Source organism: Calidris pugnax, unplaced genomic scaffold (genome assembly GCF_001431845.1).
Source record: "Calidris pugnax isolate Ruff unplaced genomic scaffold, ASM143184v1 scaffold8, whole genome shotgun sequence".
NCBI lineage: Eukaryota > Metazoa > Chordata > Aves > Charadriiformes > Scolopacidae > Calidris > Calidris pugnax.
Window position 1 is genome coordinate 25,409,491 of NW_015090830.1, and position 18,789 is coordinate 25,428,279.

The window sequence follows — 18,789 nt, forward strand, 5'->3', positions numbered from 1 at the left end:
TTATATTCCTTATCAATAGCGGTTTGAGACAAACTCTGAGATGCTTTGTGATGTGTGGTGGTTTAGTGTTTTTTAACCTGATTTCCTATGGAGGAAAGCCTGGATGTGGCTGTATTTGTAACCAGACCTGTGCTGAGACAGGTTGGATGGTGGACTGGAGGCATGTACGCTGGAGGAGAAGGGAGATTCCAGAAGTGCTCCACCAATTAAAGAACCACTGCATGCCGCCAGGGGAGAACATTTTAATTCCTCCTTCAGTTTTTATTTATTCACTTGCATTTATTGGTGAATCCATCTTCAGAAAGTTGCCTCAGTCACTTTAATGATCTGTGCGCTGTGTGTACCATATTACTTTAATTACACTTCCATGAAGAAATGCTGTAGCTCTAACTTCTGTGTATTTTTATGGCATAAGCACCAACTTTTTTTATGCCACTGTTTCCCAACTCAGGTTTTTTCCCAACTTTCTTGTAATTTTTAAAATAGCAAGACATAATGAAATAAATTGTATGTAATTATGTTATTGTTTCCCAATGCAGTTTTTGGTTTTTTTCCCAACTGTCTCATAACTTTTAAAATAGCAATGCATAATGAAATAAAATTATGCAATTTACATGGAACAAAATTTTCAAATGCACTTCTCAATTTCATCTCGAGTAAGATGGAGGAAAAAAACCCCACCTTTTAACCGCCTTTGAGCTTGATGTTAATTTGGGATAAAATGAAACAGTAAAACTTCAAGCTTAAACTTCATGGGTTCTTGGCTTCATTTATTTGATTTAATTCTAAATGGAAAAATTGTCATGTGTGTTTTGATAACCTTAGCTCTGATCTCTCTTCCCACAGACCTGTTGTGAGATAAACTCTAAGTAATTATCTCTGCTAATAGCTCAATCTGCATAGTGTACAAGGAGCTGAGTTACTAAAACCTTATTTTTAATGTGGAGGAAGCAAATGTTTGGTTTCTTTAGATACGTGTTTCCAAGGGTTTGCTTAATTTCAAAGATGTCTTTGAAAGAGCTACAAGGTTCTCATACCATTGATGAAATCTTATTAAGCATACAGTGAGACATATATAAAAAACACTAATTCAGTCCCTGTAGTGACAAAAATCAATGTATGCAACTTTCTGTATGAAAAAGTTTAGACCAATCAGCTGCATGGTCAGAAATGTAAATTCGTTAGAATTCCCAAAATTTATCCAAATAAAAGAACTAGCTGTTGCTAACAATTTGCTAGGTCACTTTTATAATTGTTTTTCTTCAAGGAAGTAGTACCTCTTACTAAGGTATTTAATTTACTTTTTATACATATATCACAATTTTTTATATTTTTTGAGATAATGGGAATTCTGCACAATAAAAACTTTGGGACCAGTTCTCCCCATGCTAGTTTTGCAGCTACTTTGGCAAAGCTAATTATTTTCATCTGAGAGTAAGCCATGTTTTTTTAATCTACTCAGATTTGAAAAAATGCCATCTCCTTTGAGTATGCTGTAATAATAGTGTGTAATGTGTAAAGCTGCTTATTTTTGTATTTTCACCATGAAGAGAACTGGTATGTGACAGTTTGCTAGAGAAGTCTGGAGCTGGTGATGATCAAGCTTCGAGAAGACAGAACAAGCATTTGTAAAAGTTACAGCTGAAATATACATCTGAAGATAGTGTCCTAGTATGAAATCGAACATCTTTAAATCCTGATCTTTTTTACATCCAGAATTCCATATCTTACCAATTTTGTGCTAGAAAAGTCTGGAGTTGAAACTGGTGATGATCAAGCTTTGAGAAGATAAAACAAGCATCTGTGAAAGTTACAGCTGGAATATACATCTGAAGATAGTGTCCTAATATGAAATCAAACATCTTTGAATCCTGATCTTTTCTACATCCAGAATTCCATATCTTACCAATTTTGATCAAATGCAAGGGGAATTGTGAGTTCTTAGAAACTCTGAATGTCTTCTGTGTGAAATCTTGTGTACCCAGGTCCTTTTAAATTGAAAAAACTGATGTCTCAAGAGTTTCACTGTGTGAATGCTTTTGATTGTTGAAGTCTCCGGTATGACTAGTTAGTTTAGATTATTGAAGTAATTATTCTAAATTGATGGGTGGTCTTGAGAAAATGTTTTCGATTGATCGCTTCTAATAGGATGTTTCTATGTTACTAATACAGCACAATCCCTACATGGATGTCAGGAGTTTAAGAAGCCGTTAACCTTTTCAGTTCCTTAATATGCTCTGTGTGCATTTTTTATCGTTCTGATGTGTGACAAATGCATGGCAGAGTCAGAGGACGTGTGGTTGCAAAGCATCCCACCACTGGTACCTTGAGGATTCCAACCAAAATAGGAGTCTGTGATTGCGTGATGCGTAACTTTGTGCGAAGAAGGAAATATAATAATGTCGGCGCACAGCCTGAATTGTTCAAGCCCTTCGAATAGTTAAATCTGAGCATTTCAGACTAAAAAGGAAGATCATCCGGAGATGGGTAGAGAGATGTTCTGTGCCTATTTTTTATCGTTCTTATGTGTGACAAATGTATGGTAGAGTCAGAGGACGTGTGGTTGCAAAGCATCCCACCACTGGTACCTTGAGGATTCCAACCAAAATAGGAGTCTGTGATTGCGTGATGCGTAACTTTGTGCGAAGAAGGAAATATAATAATGTCGGCGCACAGCCTGAATTGTTCAAGCCCTTCGAATAGTTAAATCTGAGCATTTCAGACTAAAAAGGAAGATCATCCGGAGATGGGTAGAGATGTAGATGTGCGGTGTTGCCGTACCCACAGCCGGCTTTGGAAGGCAAGCACCGACCTTGAGCGCCCTCTGCTGACCAAACCGCACATGGCAGCTCCTCGACTGCCACCAGGCCCCCCCCCTTTTTTAGCCTTCAGACAAATTAGAGGAAAATACTAAAGCAGGGTGGAGGCAAATATGAGTGATTTGGCTTCATTGTTACGCAAAGACTGATTCCGAATAGAGACATCCCACTAAAGGTTGTCTAGAGACTTTGGAATAGTTGGGCAAACTGCAAAAGTGTTGATGAAAATGGGCTTCATAGCGAACTGGATATTAAGAAGGGGTCACGTTTGGTTACTCTCACTTTTATCTTTTGAAAATAGCGCTTTACAACATATAAAAAAAATTGTTGGCGTTAGGATAAATCAGGGCACAAGTGAAAAAGAAGACACGTTTAAGGTTATGAAATCAGTGGCCAGTATTTGTTGAAATAAGTGCCTTCAAGCAACTGGGTCCACTAAGTAAAGCTATGGCTATAGCTCACTTAAAGTTTTTATTGTAGTAGACTGAACTAGAAAGGGCTTAGCACCTCTAGAAACCTGGAGAGGACTTCCAAATTTCACTTTGAGTATCCAAACTCGGATGATACTGAGTCTGGAAAAGGCGATGATATAAAACAGATGAATAAAGGAGGCAGAGACGGAAAGAAATGTTTGAGTCGTTGTTTTCTTTTAGCATTATAGGTATTGCTAGCTACAAAAAGAATTATTTGTTTTCTGAATTGATTAGTTTATTTCAAACATAGATATTACACAGTTATGAATAGCTTATGCTGATTCTAAATAGAGACATCCCACTGAAGGTTGTCTAGAGACTTTGGAATAGTTGGGCAAACTGCAAAAGTGTTGATGAAAATGGGCTTCATAGCGAACTGGATATTAAGAAGGGGTCACGTTTGGTTACTCTCACTTTTATCTTTTGAAAATAGCGCTTTACAACATATAAAAAAAATTGTTGGCGTTAGGATAAATCAGGGCACAAGTGAAAAAGAAGACACACTTAAGGTTATGAAATCTGTGGCCAGTATTTGTCAAAATGAGTACCCTGCTTCAAGCAACTGGGTGCACTAAGTAAAGCTGTACCTATAGTCACTTAAAGTTTTTACTGTAGTAGACTGAACTAGAGAGGGCTTAGCACCTCTAAAAACCTGGAGAGGACTTCCAAATTTCACTTTGAGTATCCAAACTCGGATGATACTGAGTCTGGAAAAGGCGATGATATAAAACAGATGAATAAAGGAGGCAGAGACGGAAAGAAATGTTTGAGTCGTTGTTTTCTTTTAGCATTATAGGTATTGCTAGCTACAAAAAGAATTATTTGTTTTCTGAATTGATTAGTTTATTTCAAACATAGATATTACACAGTTATGAATAGCTTATTAAAGTAAAAACAGGCAAGTCAGAAGGGTAATTTCAAAATGTGATAAACTTATTTTGCTTTTAGGAGCATTTAAACCTCTGGTTTTGAATAAGTATCAAATAATTTAAAAAAAATAATTATCTACTTGCAGCTTACTCTTCTTCCTTTGGATGATAACCATGTATTTCCGCTTGAGTTTTAAGATATTTCTGCTGTTTTAAATGCCTGTCTGTTGGATATGGGCTGCATTTTGTAAGAATACAGACAAGTAGTTGTAACTTGTTTCTTTGGGGATGCAATTAGCACTAAATATCTTAAAATGATTCTTGAAGTCAGTGTACAATAGACATAATTCAGTTCCATAAACCTGCATAATTAACATAATGCCAAATATTTCCGTTTTCTCAAAGTGATGGTGGATTGCATTAGAGCTAGCATGAAAGATGAGTGCTTTTTTTGCCAAAGGAAATACGGAAAATGTTACTGGAATCAAATGGATTATTTTCTGGTTATTACTTTAGAGTTTATTTCAATTTACTAAGTCAGGTAGACTCCTCACCACCACCACGATTATTGCTCTAATTCTAAAATGAACAAAACTTGTAATAGGTTTTTAGTGCTCCAGAAAATGATTTCAAGCTTTGTCATTGTTGCTTTTGCAATTTAAAAAAGTGATTGGGATGTTTGAAAATGGATCTCAGAAAAAGCAGGGATAGGTGATTTTTTTTTTTTCCACTAAGTGGTCACTTTATATATTTCAGTGTTTGCTTTTCCTACCCTTGAATCTACTGCTTAAAATAATAAGATATTGATTAAATCACTAAGTGGTCACTTTATATATCAGTGTTTGCTTTTCCTACACTTGAATTTACTGCTTAAAATAATAAGATATTGATTAAAAGGTGTAACATTCTATAAGCAAAATTTGGTGGGGTTTATGTTAATCAGTACAGGCTTGTAGAGAAACGTATTTGTCAGACTGTTACTTGAGTACAGTGAATTAAGGAAAGATGCTTCCTAAACTTGAATTCACTTGCACACAGAGAAACGTATTTGTCAGACTGTTACTTGAGTACAGTGAATTAAGGAAAGATGCTTCCTAAACTTGAATTCACTTGCTTTATTTTTTTTGATTCATAATTATATTAACTTAATGTGGTTACCTGGCTTGCTGAGTAGTGAAGAATTTGAATCATAGGAATAACCTTAGAATTGGGAGATTTAACAAAGAAGAAATATTTACAGATTCCAAAACTTCTGTACATGTTTTGGTGTCAAAGATTAAGGTAAACAAATAATGATATATCTTTATTTAGCCTTTAAACACAGATTAATTATCTATTCTTTCTAGGGACTATAGGAAAAATTGAACAGAAACTTTAAAAGAAAGAAAAGAAAATTTAAAAGAAAGCCATAAGGTTTCAGATATATGCAACTGTATATAGTTGTATTTATCTGTATGTAGTAACTGTATATAGTAGTCTATATAAAAATTATATTTTTATAAATGGTGAAACGCCACATTTAATTTTTCTTAGGCAAAGATTATATGTATATAGTTGCATATATCTGTATGTAGTAACTGTATATAGTAGTCTGTATAAAAATTATATTTTTATAAATGGTGAAACGCCACATTTAATTTTTCTTAGGCAAAGATTGTTTACCTGAGATATATCTTAGAAGATATAGATACATGATATAGAAGAAGAAGAAGGATATATTATTTGAATTTTAGGAATTTTAAACACTTAACTTACTCTTTGCATAGCTGTTATGTCTACGTTTAGAGTGGAATTAATGAAAACATGAATAATTGACTAGTATTCAAAGTTTAATAAAGTTAAGTTCAGAGCATGTACTAGAATAAGAAAAGAAATTTTTTATATTTATGGTGCAAATTAAAGCCAAAGTCTCTCTCAAACATACATGCCATGAAATTTCATTGTAGTCAATATGGTGTTTTTTGGTGCAGAACCTGACTGATTACTGAAATATAATTACCTTTGTGGAGGAATTTGGTTGGGGGGGAAGTCTCTCCTTAGATAGTGTCTTAAAACTTCAACAGGCTTAAAATAGGGTGCTTAAAAAGGGTATTTATGAGCAATTATTTCTAATGCACTTTAAACTGTAATTGAATAAAAAATGACTGCACTATGATATTCTGAGAAATCGTTACCGTTGTGCAACATTTTATTATCAAATTTTGCATTTTAATGTTCTAGCATAAAAAAATTTGCACTTTTAAAGTAATACACTATTTACAATGTTAGAAGAACTGTTCTACTGCAATAATAGCTTCAGAGGGTAATTTTTTGCAAAAAATAAGCATCTAGGGCAGCAATAGCAATAATGCTGGTTATGTTCTACTTTAGTAGTCAGGTTTTTTGTTGCTTTCAACTTTCACTAATTAAATTGAGACTTTTTCTCATAAGATAATGACTTATGCCTTCTGGTCCAAAGTGTGAAGTTTAGACCTTTAATCATTCTCTCATTCAAAAAATAAAGTATTTTAAAAACTTTTAGGCTTTTTTTGGTGCAAGTAGATGATGCCATGCTTTTTATTGATGGTATAAGCCATTATTTTTCTAAGAATCATTAGCTATTTAAAACTTCGTGCATAAATTAAAGAGGAACTAAATGGATTTCCAGTTGTTGCCATTAGTAGCATTTTAGATTATACAGGCAATTATTGTGTTCATTATCTTAGAGCAGCCTCTTTGCAAAACTATTGTGGTGTCTTAGACATTATGTACAAATTTTCCCTTGGAGATCAAAATTTCCAGTGGTCTGGTTAATTTTGTTAACACAGTTGGTTAAAATAGAACAAATATTATGACAAGCAGATGAAAATTTTCTTTTCTAATACGGGAAATAGCAATGAATGTGAAAAAGTTGCTCCTGCTCTTAACTCCTCTGTTTCTTATATTATCATAATTATTCCAGTTATGATTATTTTCAAAAGGAAAGAAATTGCTTTCTTAAGATGGTATATTTTACAAATGCTTTGATAAAATCACAGTGTAGTTAAAATGAAGTTTACTCACTTTTCCAATATTCAGATGGATTTTAGAGAATGTTAGTGAATTTCTGCGTGAAATGTATCCGGATAATTCAACAGTGTTTCATTAGTTTGAGTGCAGAAGTTGTTTAAGTGGAAAGGCACAGAATTAAACTAATTAAGTATATTTCAGTACATTATAGTAACTAATTTTTGAGAAATGGTGAATGCATTTCTATTACAACTTACTTTCTTTGTGTGCCTTCTCAAGTAGGGTTTTGCAATTGCCTTCACTTACCATAGTAAATAAAAATATTAAAAATAATTATGGCAAATACTATGATCTGTATTAAAAGGGATGACATTATTGTAACAAACCAAATGTTCTTGAGCGAGAGATTTATTGGGTGAAAAGTTTTCATAGTCATTTTTTTCATTCTCTTAATACCTCTCCAAACACATTTTTGTTGGATTCCAAACTTCAATTCACATCTGTCTTCATCAATTAGAAAGGTATTAATGCTCTGAATTAGCTACGTATCAGTGTGCAGTGGACTAAATTTAATGTTTCTGTCCAAAAAGTGGCATTCTTTCCAAAGAGGCTCTTTATTCATTTCTGTTCTATTAAGAATAATTATGGCAAATACTATGATCTGTATTAAAAGGGATGACATTATTGTAACAAACCAAATGTTCTTGAGCGAGAGATTTATTGGGTGAAAAGTTTTCATAGTCATTTTTTTTTATTCTCTTAATACCTCTCCAAACACATTTTTATTGGATTCCAAACTTCAATTCACATCTGTCTTCATCAATTAGAAAGGTATTAATGCTCTGAATTAGCTACGTATCAGTGTGCAGTGGACTAAATTTAATGTTTCTGTCCAAAAAGTGGCATTCTTTCCAAAGAGGCTCTTTATTCATTTCTGTTCTGGGGTGGGGTTGTTGCGGGGGGCGGAGGGGGGAGCTGAGGGGAGAGATAGGCTTTCACTGCCATGATGCAGGAAAAAAAAGTGTGAGGTAGTGGTTATGCATATTGCAAGACAGTGATTCTTTATTTTATTACAAAAAAAGACCAACTCTAGAAGGCCAGATTAAATCATTCCTTTCACTTTTTAATGGGATTTGGATGAATAGAGTAAAATATGCACTTTGCATTCATTGATAGCATCTTTAGGTTGAGGTAATTGAGTCTTTTTTCCCTGACTGAATGAATAATGACTTCATCTGATCCTCAGCGAGGCCTGAAACTTAGGCTGCCTTTGTCAATGCAAAAAGATCTGGGCTTTGAAACATGCTCTACTTCCCTGGCTTAATTTTTCTTCATTTTAATCCAAAAAACCTATTTTTCTCAATAATTCAAGCATAAACTATGTAGTAGTTGAAGCAGCGGAAATTGCAAGATATTTGTCCTCGTTGTGCTGCTTTTTAAATGCAGCTGATAAATCAGCCGCTGTGGTCTTCAGCTGCCCGGTTCTCTAGGGAAGGGACAGCCCGTGTGTAAGCAAGATTGCTGGAATTTTTAAGAACTATATTTAAAGTGGCTCTTTTGCATACTGTTTGTTATCTAAGGAAGTGTCGTGTCTTAACTGGCAAGACTTGCAGATAAAAGGGGCATCTGTGACGGGGCCTAGGAAACTCTTCCTGATATAGTTTTCCCACATATTTTACTGAGTACAAGAGCATCCCAAGAAGTGGAGTATAAATCCTTAGCTTACAGCATACATTATTGAAATGGTGAGAGTCTTAGTTACATAGCTTAAAAATACTTTTTTTTTCATGAGAAACAGTGGGTGAAAGATAGATCCTCAGTGGTTTTGCTTAAATGTTTCTAAATCGGATACCTTTTAAATGGTGAAAAGTTGAAGCTCTGTTTACTATGATGGTTTGAAAATGGGTATTCATCTTGATTGTTGTTTCTTATTATTGCGTTGAATAACTGAAAGCTTCATACAATTAAAAATTCTTTCTATGACATTATTTCAGATCTACAGACTGGTATGGGAGTGTAGTTACAAGTTAGAGTAATTACATGAATGAGAAGGAAGCTCTGTCGCATTTGTCCGTTGATTCTTGACTCTAACAGGATTTTGATCTTCTAGCAGTAAACAAGCAGTAGCCACCCTATAAATAAAATATACAGTGCCAGTATTTCTGCTGCATGCATGACAGAATAATATTATTCCTGCTTATTAGTTCACCTTCGGTTTGTCTTTTCTCCTTGCCCTCCTGTGTTCCCATCCTGGATGGGGCGATGGGGGAGGGATGTGTCAGATGTAAAGGTTTTCAAAAGGCCTGGCTGGGATGGTTCCCTGGTTTTGGGGATTGTTATTGTCCAGTAACCAGGGAACATCTGATGCGTGCAAGCCTAGGAACAATAATCAATTCAATTATCAAAATGCAGTTAATTGTTACAAGTGCATGGATTTTTAATAGGTAGGAATAAAAAAGCCAATAACAGCTAATTGTTTGCACTGCAAAAGTGTCAATTTAAGAAAAAGTCATGACTAACTTGATGTATACTTCTTCCTCTAGGTTGGCTTGCTGGACCTGGAGTTGAACCAACTGACCAAAGCCCTGTTCTTGGCTTTAGTTGCACTATCAGTTGTTATGGTAACCTTGCAAGGATTTGTAGGCCCATGGTATCGCAACCTTTTCCGGTTCCTCCTCCTGTTTTCCTATATCATCCCGATCAGGTATGTATAAGAATGAAAGAAAAACACAGATGTCTAATTTCACTGAATGTGGCTTTCTTGAAATTTATACTTGCTTCTCATTGCGAAGGAAATTGATCTTATCAGGAAGCTGAAGGAGAAGGTGCCAACAAATCTGCTGATTCCTGAAGGATCACTGTACAGAAAACAATACTGTTGTATTTTTTTTGTATAATGTTCATCTTACTGGAGTAATCAGGATATCTAATCCTTTAGTAGCATAAATGTATTAATAAGGATACAATCTTGGTATATTTGAGAACGTGGTTTTAAGAAACATGTATTTGAATGAACTGTTAGGTATACTTTGAAATTTTATTCTTAACGCCTTAAATACTGAAAATGTTCCATTTCTTTGGTTAAAATACAGACTTTTTACTACAACAATGATTAATTTAAATTGAATGGCTGAATAAAGTAGGTGTGCTTTTACAATGAGAGGACTTTTAACATGTGTAACCAAGTAGAGACTTGGCCTGAATTAATTAATTCATTAAGCATGAGTACTATATATTCAAATTGCAGATAAACTGGAACAGGAAATAATATCCATGCGTGTAATCAAGTCGGCTGTGGACACAGAAATGAGAACACTGACTCTGAAATGAATTTTTTTCCTTGAATGGGTATTGCCTTTGCAAAATGGAAATACTCTCCTGTTTAAATACCCAGTGTTTAGATTAAGGTGATTGTTAATTTTTAGATGCTCTCTGGAGCTCTTCCGTTTGAGATATGTCACTCTACTGAGTGGCCCTGTGGTTAACCACAGAGTTAACAGCAACTAAACTGTAGATAGGTTTAAAACTCGTCCCCTCAGGTTTGCACACAATATTTAAATCCATCTAGTATCAGAAAAATGCAAAAGACAAGGATTTCAGTAGGTATTTTAATCTAAGCTTACATTACTTACTGTGTTCACATTGTTAAAGTACATGTCTATTTGTCTGTGTCATATTTTACAAAGCTGATACTCAGGGAGTATCTGTTTTAAGGTTTTATAACTTAAGGGACTTGTACTTTTACGCTACTTTTGTGTTGCATGAGCAACTTGTTCCGTTGGGAAGTGAAGGTTGAAACCTTCCGTTGGAAGAGAAGGTTCCAGCAAATCTACTGGAGAGACTGCATTGTAGAAACTGGTCATCCTAGAAAAGTTTCCACTTCCTTTAACTGTCTCTTGTTTTTATTTACACATTCATATTTCAATTTCATGATATCCTTCTAAACATTCTCATTGTTATAACTCCCTGACTGCTTGTATCACGCTGCTATTCAGGTCATGTCATCGTTCCCCTCACATACAAAGAGTTATTGAATATTAAGGAACTTACCTGTGTGAAGAGGCAAAAAGTGCTGCATTCCAGTCATAAGTAAAGTCTGTATATTGCTGAAAGATGTGCTTAATCATCAAAGACATGTAGGGGAAGGGAAAAATGAGCCAAGAGTATAAAGGATCACTTGTCGGTCACCGTGTTCTTCCATGATAAACATATTAAGCCAAAACTTATTAAAATGGTTAAAAGACAGATATATCTTTGTTACTGCATGCAAGAGGATTAAGAGCATATAGGTGGTATAAGTAAATTTGACTCTATATTGACAGTTCAAAATATGCCACTGAAAAACATGTTGATTGAGCAGCTCGTTATGAACTCTTAAGAGAGCAGTTTAGTGGACTTGTGAAATTGTTCTTTTCCAAAAATAATTTCTACAATACACCTAATCCCATTTTTCAATTGCTTGTGGGAAATAATATACAAAGCAGCAGTATTAGAGAATGGGATTGGTTTAGTTCTGAGATGGACCATGCAGTTACCCTACGGAAGATCAGATAAGAATCTGTCAAAAAATACTTTTTTTTCTTTCTCTAGAGGTTTATCTATTTCTATACCAACTTTTTTCTTCAGCTCAGGTCATTCGTATGCAGGGTTGCTTCCCACACTGTCAGCAAAATAAACAGCTTCAGCCATAGTGATGTTCAAATATAACTGCATTTCTCTTCCCCTCTTCTGGATGTTAAGCATAGAAATGACTTATTCTTTAGGCCATATTTGGAGGGTAAACTCTCAGAGATGAAAATTACAAGACTAATGACACTGAAGCACCAGGTGTTGTGTCTTCTCATTATTATTAAAATAGCTGTATGGTGGAGATAATGAACTTTTCCCAGGTAAGGGAAATGAACGTAGGAGGTTAGGATTGACTGGTAGAGGAAAAGCATATTTGAACTCGTGGGCACATGAAATGTGTCGAATGATGGTTTTAGAGAATTCAGGAAGTTTCTAAATATGGAGCTTTTTTTGCTGTTGGCTTTTGCTTTGCAGGGCAAGGGAAATTCCAGCTATGCAATAAAAATAATTTTCCATGGCCAGACGTGTTCAGTGAGGATGAGGAGGAAGAGTAACTAACTGTCAACAGAGTTTATCTGATCTTTGTGCAGCCTCTCCTATTAATTAATAGGAACAGAAACCATTTTTTGGCTGCAGGGAGAGCTAGTTCCTTGTGATTTGTCTGCATCCTAAATACTCCTCTAGATCACTGTTGCTTCACTGTGAGAAGGGTATTACTGTGGGACATGTAAGACTTCAAAGGTATAAACAGAAAACAATGGTAAAAAAAAACCCAAATCAACACAACCAAACAAAAAAAATACCCCAACAGCCAACACACACACCCACACCCCCCCAAAAAAAAACCCCAGCCCATGACTTCGCACACATTCTGTAGTGCACAAGAATTTAAGGAAAATAAGACAAAGTAGTAGTAAATAAACACTGAAAGCTTACTCCAGCTCTTTATTGGATGTAAGTTAGGTCTATTATGCTCAAAATGTTTTGAACAGCCCCACATTCCCAGAAAAGTTTGGCCATTAAAAATTAGTCTTCTGTATTGATGTTTTTTTTGCCTATAGAGGAAGCCATAGCCCAGCGAGCCCGAATAGGCAGTCTGCCTCCCTACAAAGTTAAATCTGTTTGAGTTTCTTAAAATGTATTGGGAAAGGAGGATAGAAAGAAAGTCTTTGACTGTCCAAAATTAAATAAATCTCTCTAGGATTATGCTCACCTATTCTCTGAGTTTTTCCATGCTCCTCAATATTCTTAAGCTTTTTCCTATTTGGCTTTAGCCAGTTTGGGATGCGTTAATGCCTATCCATATGTTCTTACGGTGTCACGGAGACCATTTCATTACTTGTTTTAAATAAAATCATTACTTGAAATACGTCCTCCATTAGTTTACAAGATCTTGTTGGACTGTGTCACCTAGTGCAGTTGTCACACAGCAGGCTCCGGGGAGCATGTGTCCTCAGATGGATCCATGCTGCTGCACTTTGTGGAAGTTCTTAGGCCTGTGATGTTTCTTTTTTTGTGTGGTTTTTTTTTTTTTTTTCCTTTTCCAGATAGTAAGGTCCATTTGTTGAACAACTTGTATTTGTTTAGATTGTCTGTTTTCTGAATGACGAAGAGTAGAGGGCAAAACCAGACACAGTCATGAAAAATCAGCACCTCAAGGTGGGGGAAGATGAGGTAAAGCTTTGATTGCCTGGTTACCCAGTTTAACTCTACCACTTATAACCATCTATGGTTATAGATACATTCTTTCTAATGTTATATCTTTTTAAAATCAGGCTTACATTTCTATCAGGAGAGTTTAATTTCCCTTCTGTGTGGAACTGAAGACACCATACACATTTAAAATTCCAATACAAATCATGTAAGACTTGAGGATTTTTGCCTTCAATTTTTGCATCTACTAATTTGGTCAGTTGTTTTAGTTTTAATTTTTTTGAAAAATCTGTCAGAGAGACAGTTACTAATATTTGTATTTTTAAGTACAAAAGAATAGAAGAGACTTCAGTCAATGCGAGATGCAAGATACTTGCTCTCAACTATTGAGCTGAAGATCCTGGTGTGTATTTGGGTGAAGGAAAGATGATGGGGCTGTTAGGGAGCCTTGCCACAAAGTCATTCTGTCCTTTTCCCTGCCATTTAGCTGTAGCATCTCTATCAGTTCCCTTGAGCTGCCACAGGAGTCAGTTCAGAAATGACAGCCAAGGCCAAAGAGAAGGTCTTAGTGATGGTGCCACCACCAAACTGGATCCCCTCCACCACCAAGGAAGGGGACTTTGTTTATTCATTGTTGAGTCATCTCCAACACCTTGAAAGACAAAGTGAGTTACACTGGGGCTTGAGTCCTTTTGTTTAGTTATTTTGGTTTTCTTTTTTTCCTCAAAAAAAATGTAGCCAGGAAAGTTTTTGAAGACAATTAAGGCTTAGCCAAGCAGTGTTTGGTGAAGTCGTTGCCTCATGTGTACAAGCATGTGAATCCTTTAGCGCTACATGCTTCTGCTTAGCTGTTGAGAAATGTAGAGGATTTACCATAAAATGATAAGGTATCATCTGGGGAGCTGGTAAAAATATGTATCGTCCAGACTCTATGTTTAGTTGCAGTTTAAAGCTGGATTGACAGAGGCTTAATCAGCCATCTTTTCAGGAGGATCCTTTAGTTTTGGTGTGCACAGAAGCTGAAATGTCTCTTGTCCTTTCCTTCAGACACCCCTAAGGCTCCTGGGCACTGATCCATTCTGCCAAAATAAGTTGTCCCAAATGTCTGGAAGGAACTGCCTTCAACTTTAGTAAAGTTTTGGAACACTACCTGGCTCCTGGCTGCTTTTTTTTTTTTTTTTTTTTGGTCTCTAAGAGGAGTATTTAAAGAAAACCCCTCAAGCTACACAGATCTGTGTAATGTATAGATGTAAGTCTACCTGTATATGTCATCTCCCATCTAGAGACAGAATATATATGAGAATACAGGATGCAAAGCTTTCAGCGTGGAAGAACTAAAGAGCTGCTCCTAAAGCAGTGTAAGCAATCCTTATAAATGTGTATTATGTCTCTATACCATACCATGATAGAGACTGAAAAATATTATATGCAGCTTCTTGGTATTTTACAAACTAATTTTGACTTCTTCATGCAACAGGAGCTGTGGTGTGTGTGTCTCATGCTGAGAGTAAGTCTTGCTTTGCCCAGTGTGCACAATGTGCACAATGAGATTAAAAAAAAGAATCATTTTTTAACTGAGCTATTGCAGTAGATCTTTTTCCTTTCTAACCTCACAACATTTCCTATTTGCTCCTCAATGTTTTTCTGTTTTTAATCTTTTACAGTAAGTCATTCCAAATTTGTCTGGAATACCCTAAAAATATTCATGTTCTAAAAATTATTTCTATTAGACATCCAATGTCAGTATTGTTGCCATTGTATAAGAAGCTTCATGAAAGAAGGCATCGAGCTGATAAATGTGAAAATAACAAAGAAACATTTTTAATAGGAAACAATTATTGTTATTCTGAGCTGCATATGCTACATCTCTTGTGCCAAGGCGCTCATTTGACATCCATTCTGTTTGTATTTTGTACTCTGCTGTGTTTTCAGCCTGTAAGAAATTCATAGATTAGTTTTCTCATTAATTATTCCTCAGTTTTCCTCCTGAGGTTTTAAGTCCTACCTGTGTTACAACATCTAATTATCTGTACCTAGGTTGCATGTGGCCCTTGAAAAACTACATGTGCACCAGTCGCTATAGCAATGCAGGGTTGATACGCAGGTTTTTGCTGCACATATTTAAGCATAAATGTATGGGATTGAAGTCTCTCTTAAAGTTACATTTATTGCTTGGGTTTTTTTTTTTTTTTAAGTGCTGTGTGTACCTTCTTTCATTTCCTTTTATATGCTTAGATCATAGACAAAATTTAGAAAAATTTACTCCGTAATTGGTCCCACTAGTTCTCTTGAAGCGAACAAGAACACAGATCTGAGGTTTGTCTCAAGAGCATCAGACAGCAGAGAAAATGAAACAAAAATGTATATAGTGGGCTAAACACGAAAGGAATATTCAGATTTCCTCTCCAAATAAAGTATGGGAGAAGGCAAATTAGAGGAAATTAAAGGGATGAGATATGATTTGATTTTTATTTATTTAGATCTTGATAGAATATTGTGTTTAAAAGAAGTAACTTCTGTTTTGTTCTATTTTAGTTTATTTAATGCCAGTTAATAGAAGGTATAAGGGTCCAAAAATTACTTTCAGTGAAGATAACTTTCCAGGCATGTTGAAGTTAAAACACTTTTGGTTGTTTCTTGATCAAATATTTGAAAAGTATTCCATATCATTTTGTAGATTATAAATAATGTGTTTAACTGCATAAAGTTTATACCTGTTTCAAGCAGGTAGGTATATGGGAAGGTTAAGAGGTATAGCCATAGGGAATTGGGTCGCATCCAGAGGGTAGTACTCAACGGCTCAAAGTCCAGATGGAGACCAGTCACAAGTGGTGTTCCTCAAGGGTCCGTGCTGGGACCGGTGCTGTTTAACATTTTTATCAATGATATAGACAGGGAAATTAAAGGCACCATCAGCAAGTTTGCGGATGATACCAAGCTGTGTGGTGTTGTCGATACACTAGAGGGACGGGATGTCATCCAAAGGGACCTGGACAGGCTGGAGAGGTGGGCCCAGGTGAACCTCATGAGGTTCAACAAGAGCAAGTGCAAGGTTCTGCACCTGGGCCGGAACAATCCTCGCCACCAATACAAACTAGGGGGTGAGGTGTTGGAAAGCAGCCCTGAGGAAAGGGACTTGGGGGTTCTGGTGGACGAGAAGCTGGACATGAGCAGGCAGTGTGCAGCTGCAGCCCAGAAGGCCAATCGCATCCTGGGCTGCATCAAAAGAAGCGTTGCCAGCAGGTCCAGAGAGGGGATTCTGCCACTTTACTCTGCTCTGGTGAGACCTCACCTGGAGTATTGTGTGCAGGTCTGGAGCCCTCAATACAAGAAGGACATGGACCTGATGGAGAGGGTCCAGAGGAGGGCCACAAGGATGATCAAGGGGATGGAGCACCTCTGCTACAAGGACAGGCTGAAGGAACTGGGGTTGTTCAGCCTGGAGAAGAGGAGGCTCCGGGGAGACCTAATAGCAGCCTTCCAGTACCTGAAGGGAGCCTACAGGAAGGCCGGGGAGAGCCTGTTTAGAAAGGCCTGTAGTGACAGGACGAGGGGCAATGGCTTCAAGCTGGAGGGGAACAGATTTAGATTGGAGATTAGAAGGGGGTTCTTTACTGTGAGGGTGGTGGAGCACTGGAACAGGTTGCCCAGGGAGGTGGTTGAGGCCCCATCCCTGGAGATATTCAAGGAGAGGCTCGACGAGGCCCTGGGCAACCTGGTCTAGTTGGGGGTGTCCCTGCTGACTGCGGGGAGGTCGGACTAGATGACCCTTGGAGGTCCCTTCCGGCCTGGGAAATTCTATGATTCTATGAATTCTATGATTCTAAATTTTGGCTACTGATGTGACCCAGATATGATCTTAAGTGTTTTACTTACAAAGAAGTCCTGAAGATATAAAGACTGTCTCAACTCCTTCATTTATATTAGAAATTGGATACCACTATGGGTCATACTTATCTGGCAGGGCTTTGTTTTTTGCTACAAGCCAAAACTTCTGCTTATATACAGAGCTGTTCAGGAAGTTCTTCCTGCCTGCCAAAGCTCAAATAAAACTATCATTTGATTTTTATTTAAATTCATACTCAAATTTTATAAGGCCCGATACCACTTTGTTCACAAAATTATCTCTGCTAACTTCATTAGGTCTTGATTGCTTTTCACTGAGTCATAAAAGGCAGAATGTTTCTGGAGTTTCTAAATGTATTTGTCTGAAAGTTTCTCGGTGAAGGCCTTTGCTTATTGTCAAATTTGTCCATTTTGACTAAAATACAAAATCAGAAATCTTTGAAAGGAGCCCTAATGTTGTTAACACTTGGGAAAAAATGAAATCTGGAAGCCCTCTAAGTATGAATTTGTTTAACCTAGAAGACTACTCGTATTTTTGAGGAAATAAAAGCAAAAGTATCTGGTTTTAACTTGTAGTAAAAGCAGTGTGGATTCTGAAATGTTGTGTTATGGATTTGTTCTGAAGCTGAGTTGCGTAGAAATGCCACCCTGACTCTTAGTGGAATAAATCCCCACGTTGGATGAAAGTTGCCTTTGGGTTTGCCTGCTTTAGGTTGAGAGGCAAGAAACTTCCACTATTATGTTTGCTAAATATGCCCATTCTCTGCAACAGCCTTCAAATACCAATGTTAACATACTGTGTCTAAAGATTGCATTTTAATTGGTTTGCTAAAAATTAGTGTTACTAATACAACAGTGTGCCCATGCTACATGGGATGCTGTTCTGTCCATTTTCATTAATAACTGATATGGATGGAGTCTTTTAAATTGGATGAAATTGAGAAGGATTTAAAACTGGTGAATTTAAAATGGTTTTGGTTGTATAATGAGATTTCTCAAAGCCCACAAAGACTTGATGAGAAATGATAGCTGATACTGTCAGGCACTGAAAGTAGCTTGGTGCTGAGTTAGCTTAGTACCTCCTTGGTTTATTGTGTAAAAATTGTTGAACTTTTCAGTTAAGTTTTTCTATCTGTTCCTGTGAAATTCTGTTGGAGAGACAGTAAAATTCTGTTGGTGGACAGTAAAATGACAATGAGTAAACAGTGTGCTCTTGTGGCCAGGAAGGCCAATGGTATCTTGGGTTGTATAGGGAAGAGTGTAGCCAGCAGGTCAAGGGAAGTCATTCTCCCCCTCTATTCTGCACTGGTGAGGCCACAACTGGAGTACTGTGTCCAGTTCTGGGCTCCCCAGTTCAAGAGGGACAGGGAACTACTAGAAAGAGTCCAGCGTAGGGCTACAAAGATGATTCAAGGATTGGAGCATCTCCCTTATGAGGAGAGACTGAGAGAGCTGGGACTCTTTAGTCTGGAGAAGAGAAGGCTGAGGGGAGACCTTATCAACGCCTACAAGTATCTCAAGGGAGGGTTGAAGGAGGAGGGAGCCAGACTCTTTTCAGTGGTTCCCAGTGAG

The 18,789-nt window shown here is 36.7% G+C and overlaps 1 protein-coding gene across 1 annotated transcript in view; it reads left to right on the plus strand.

The window, feature by feature from the left end:
* The window catches only part of ATP9B (ATPase, class II, type 9B), a 156,661-nt gene that overhangs the window by 88,827 nt on the left and 49,045 nt on the right, over window positions 1-18,789 (plus strand). Inside the window, exon 11 of the mRNA XM_014941052.1 lies at window positions 9,693-9,853. Within this exon, the coding sequence (XP_014796538.1) occupies window positions 9,693-9,853 (161 nt within the window). The remainder of the gene's footprint in view (window positions 1-9,692; window positions 9,854-18,789) is intronic.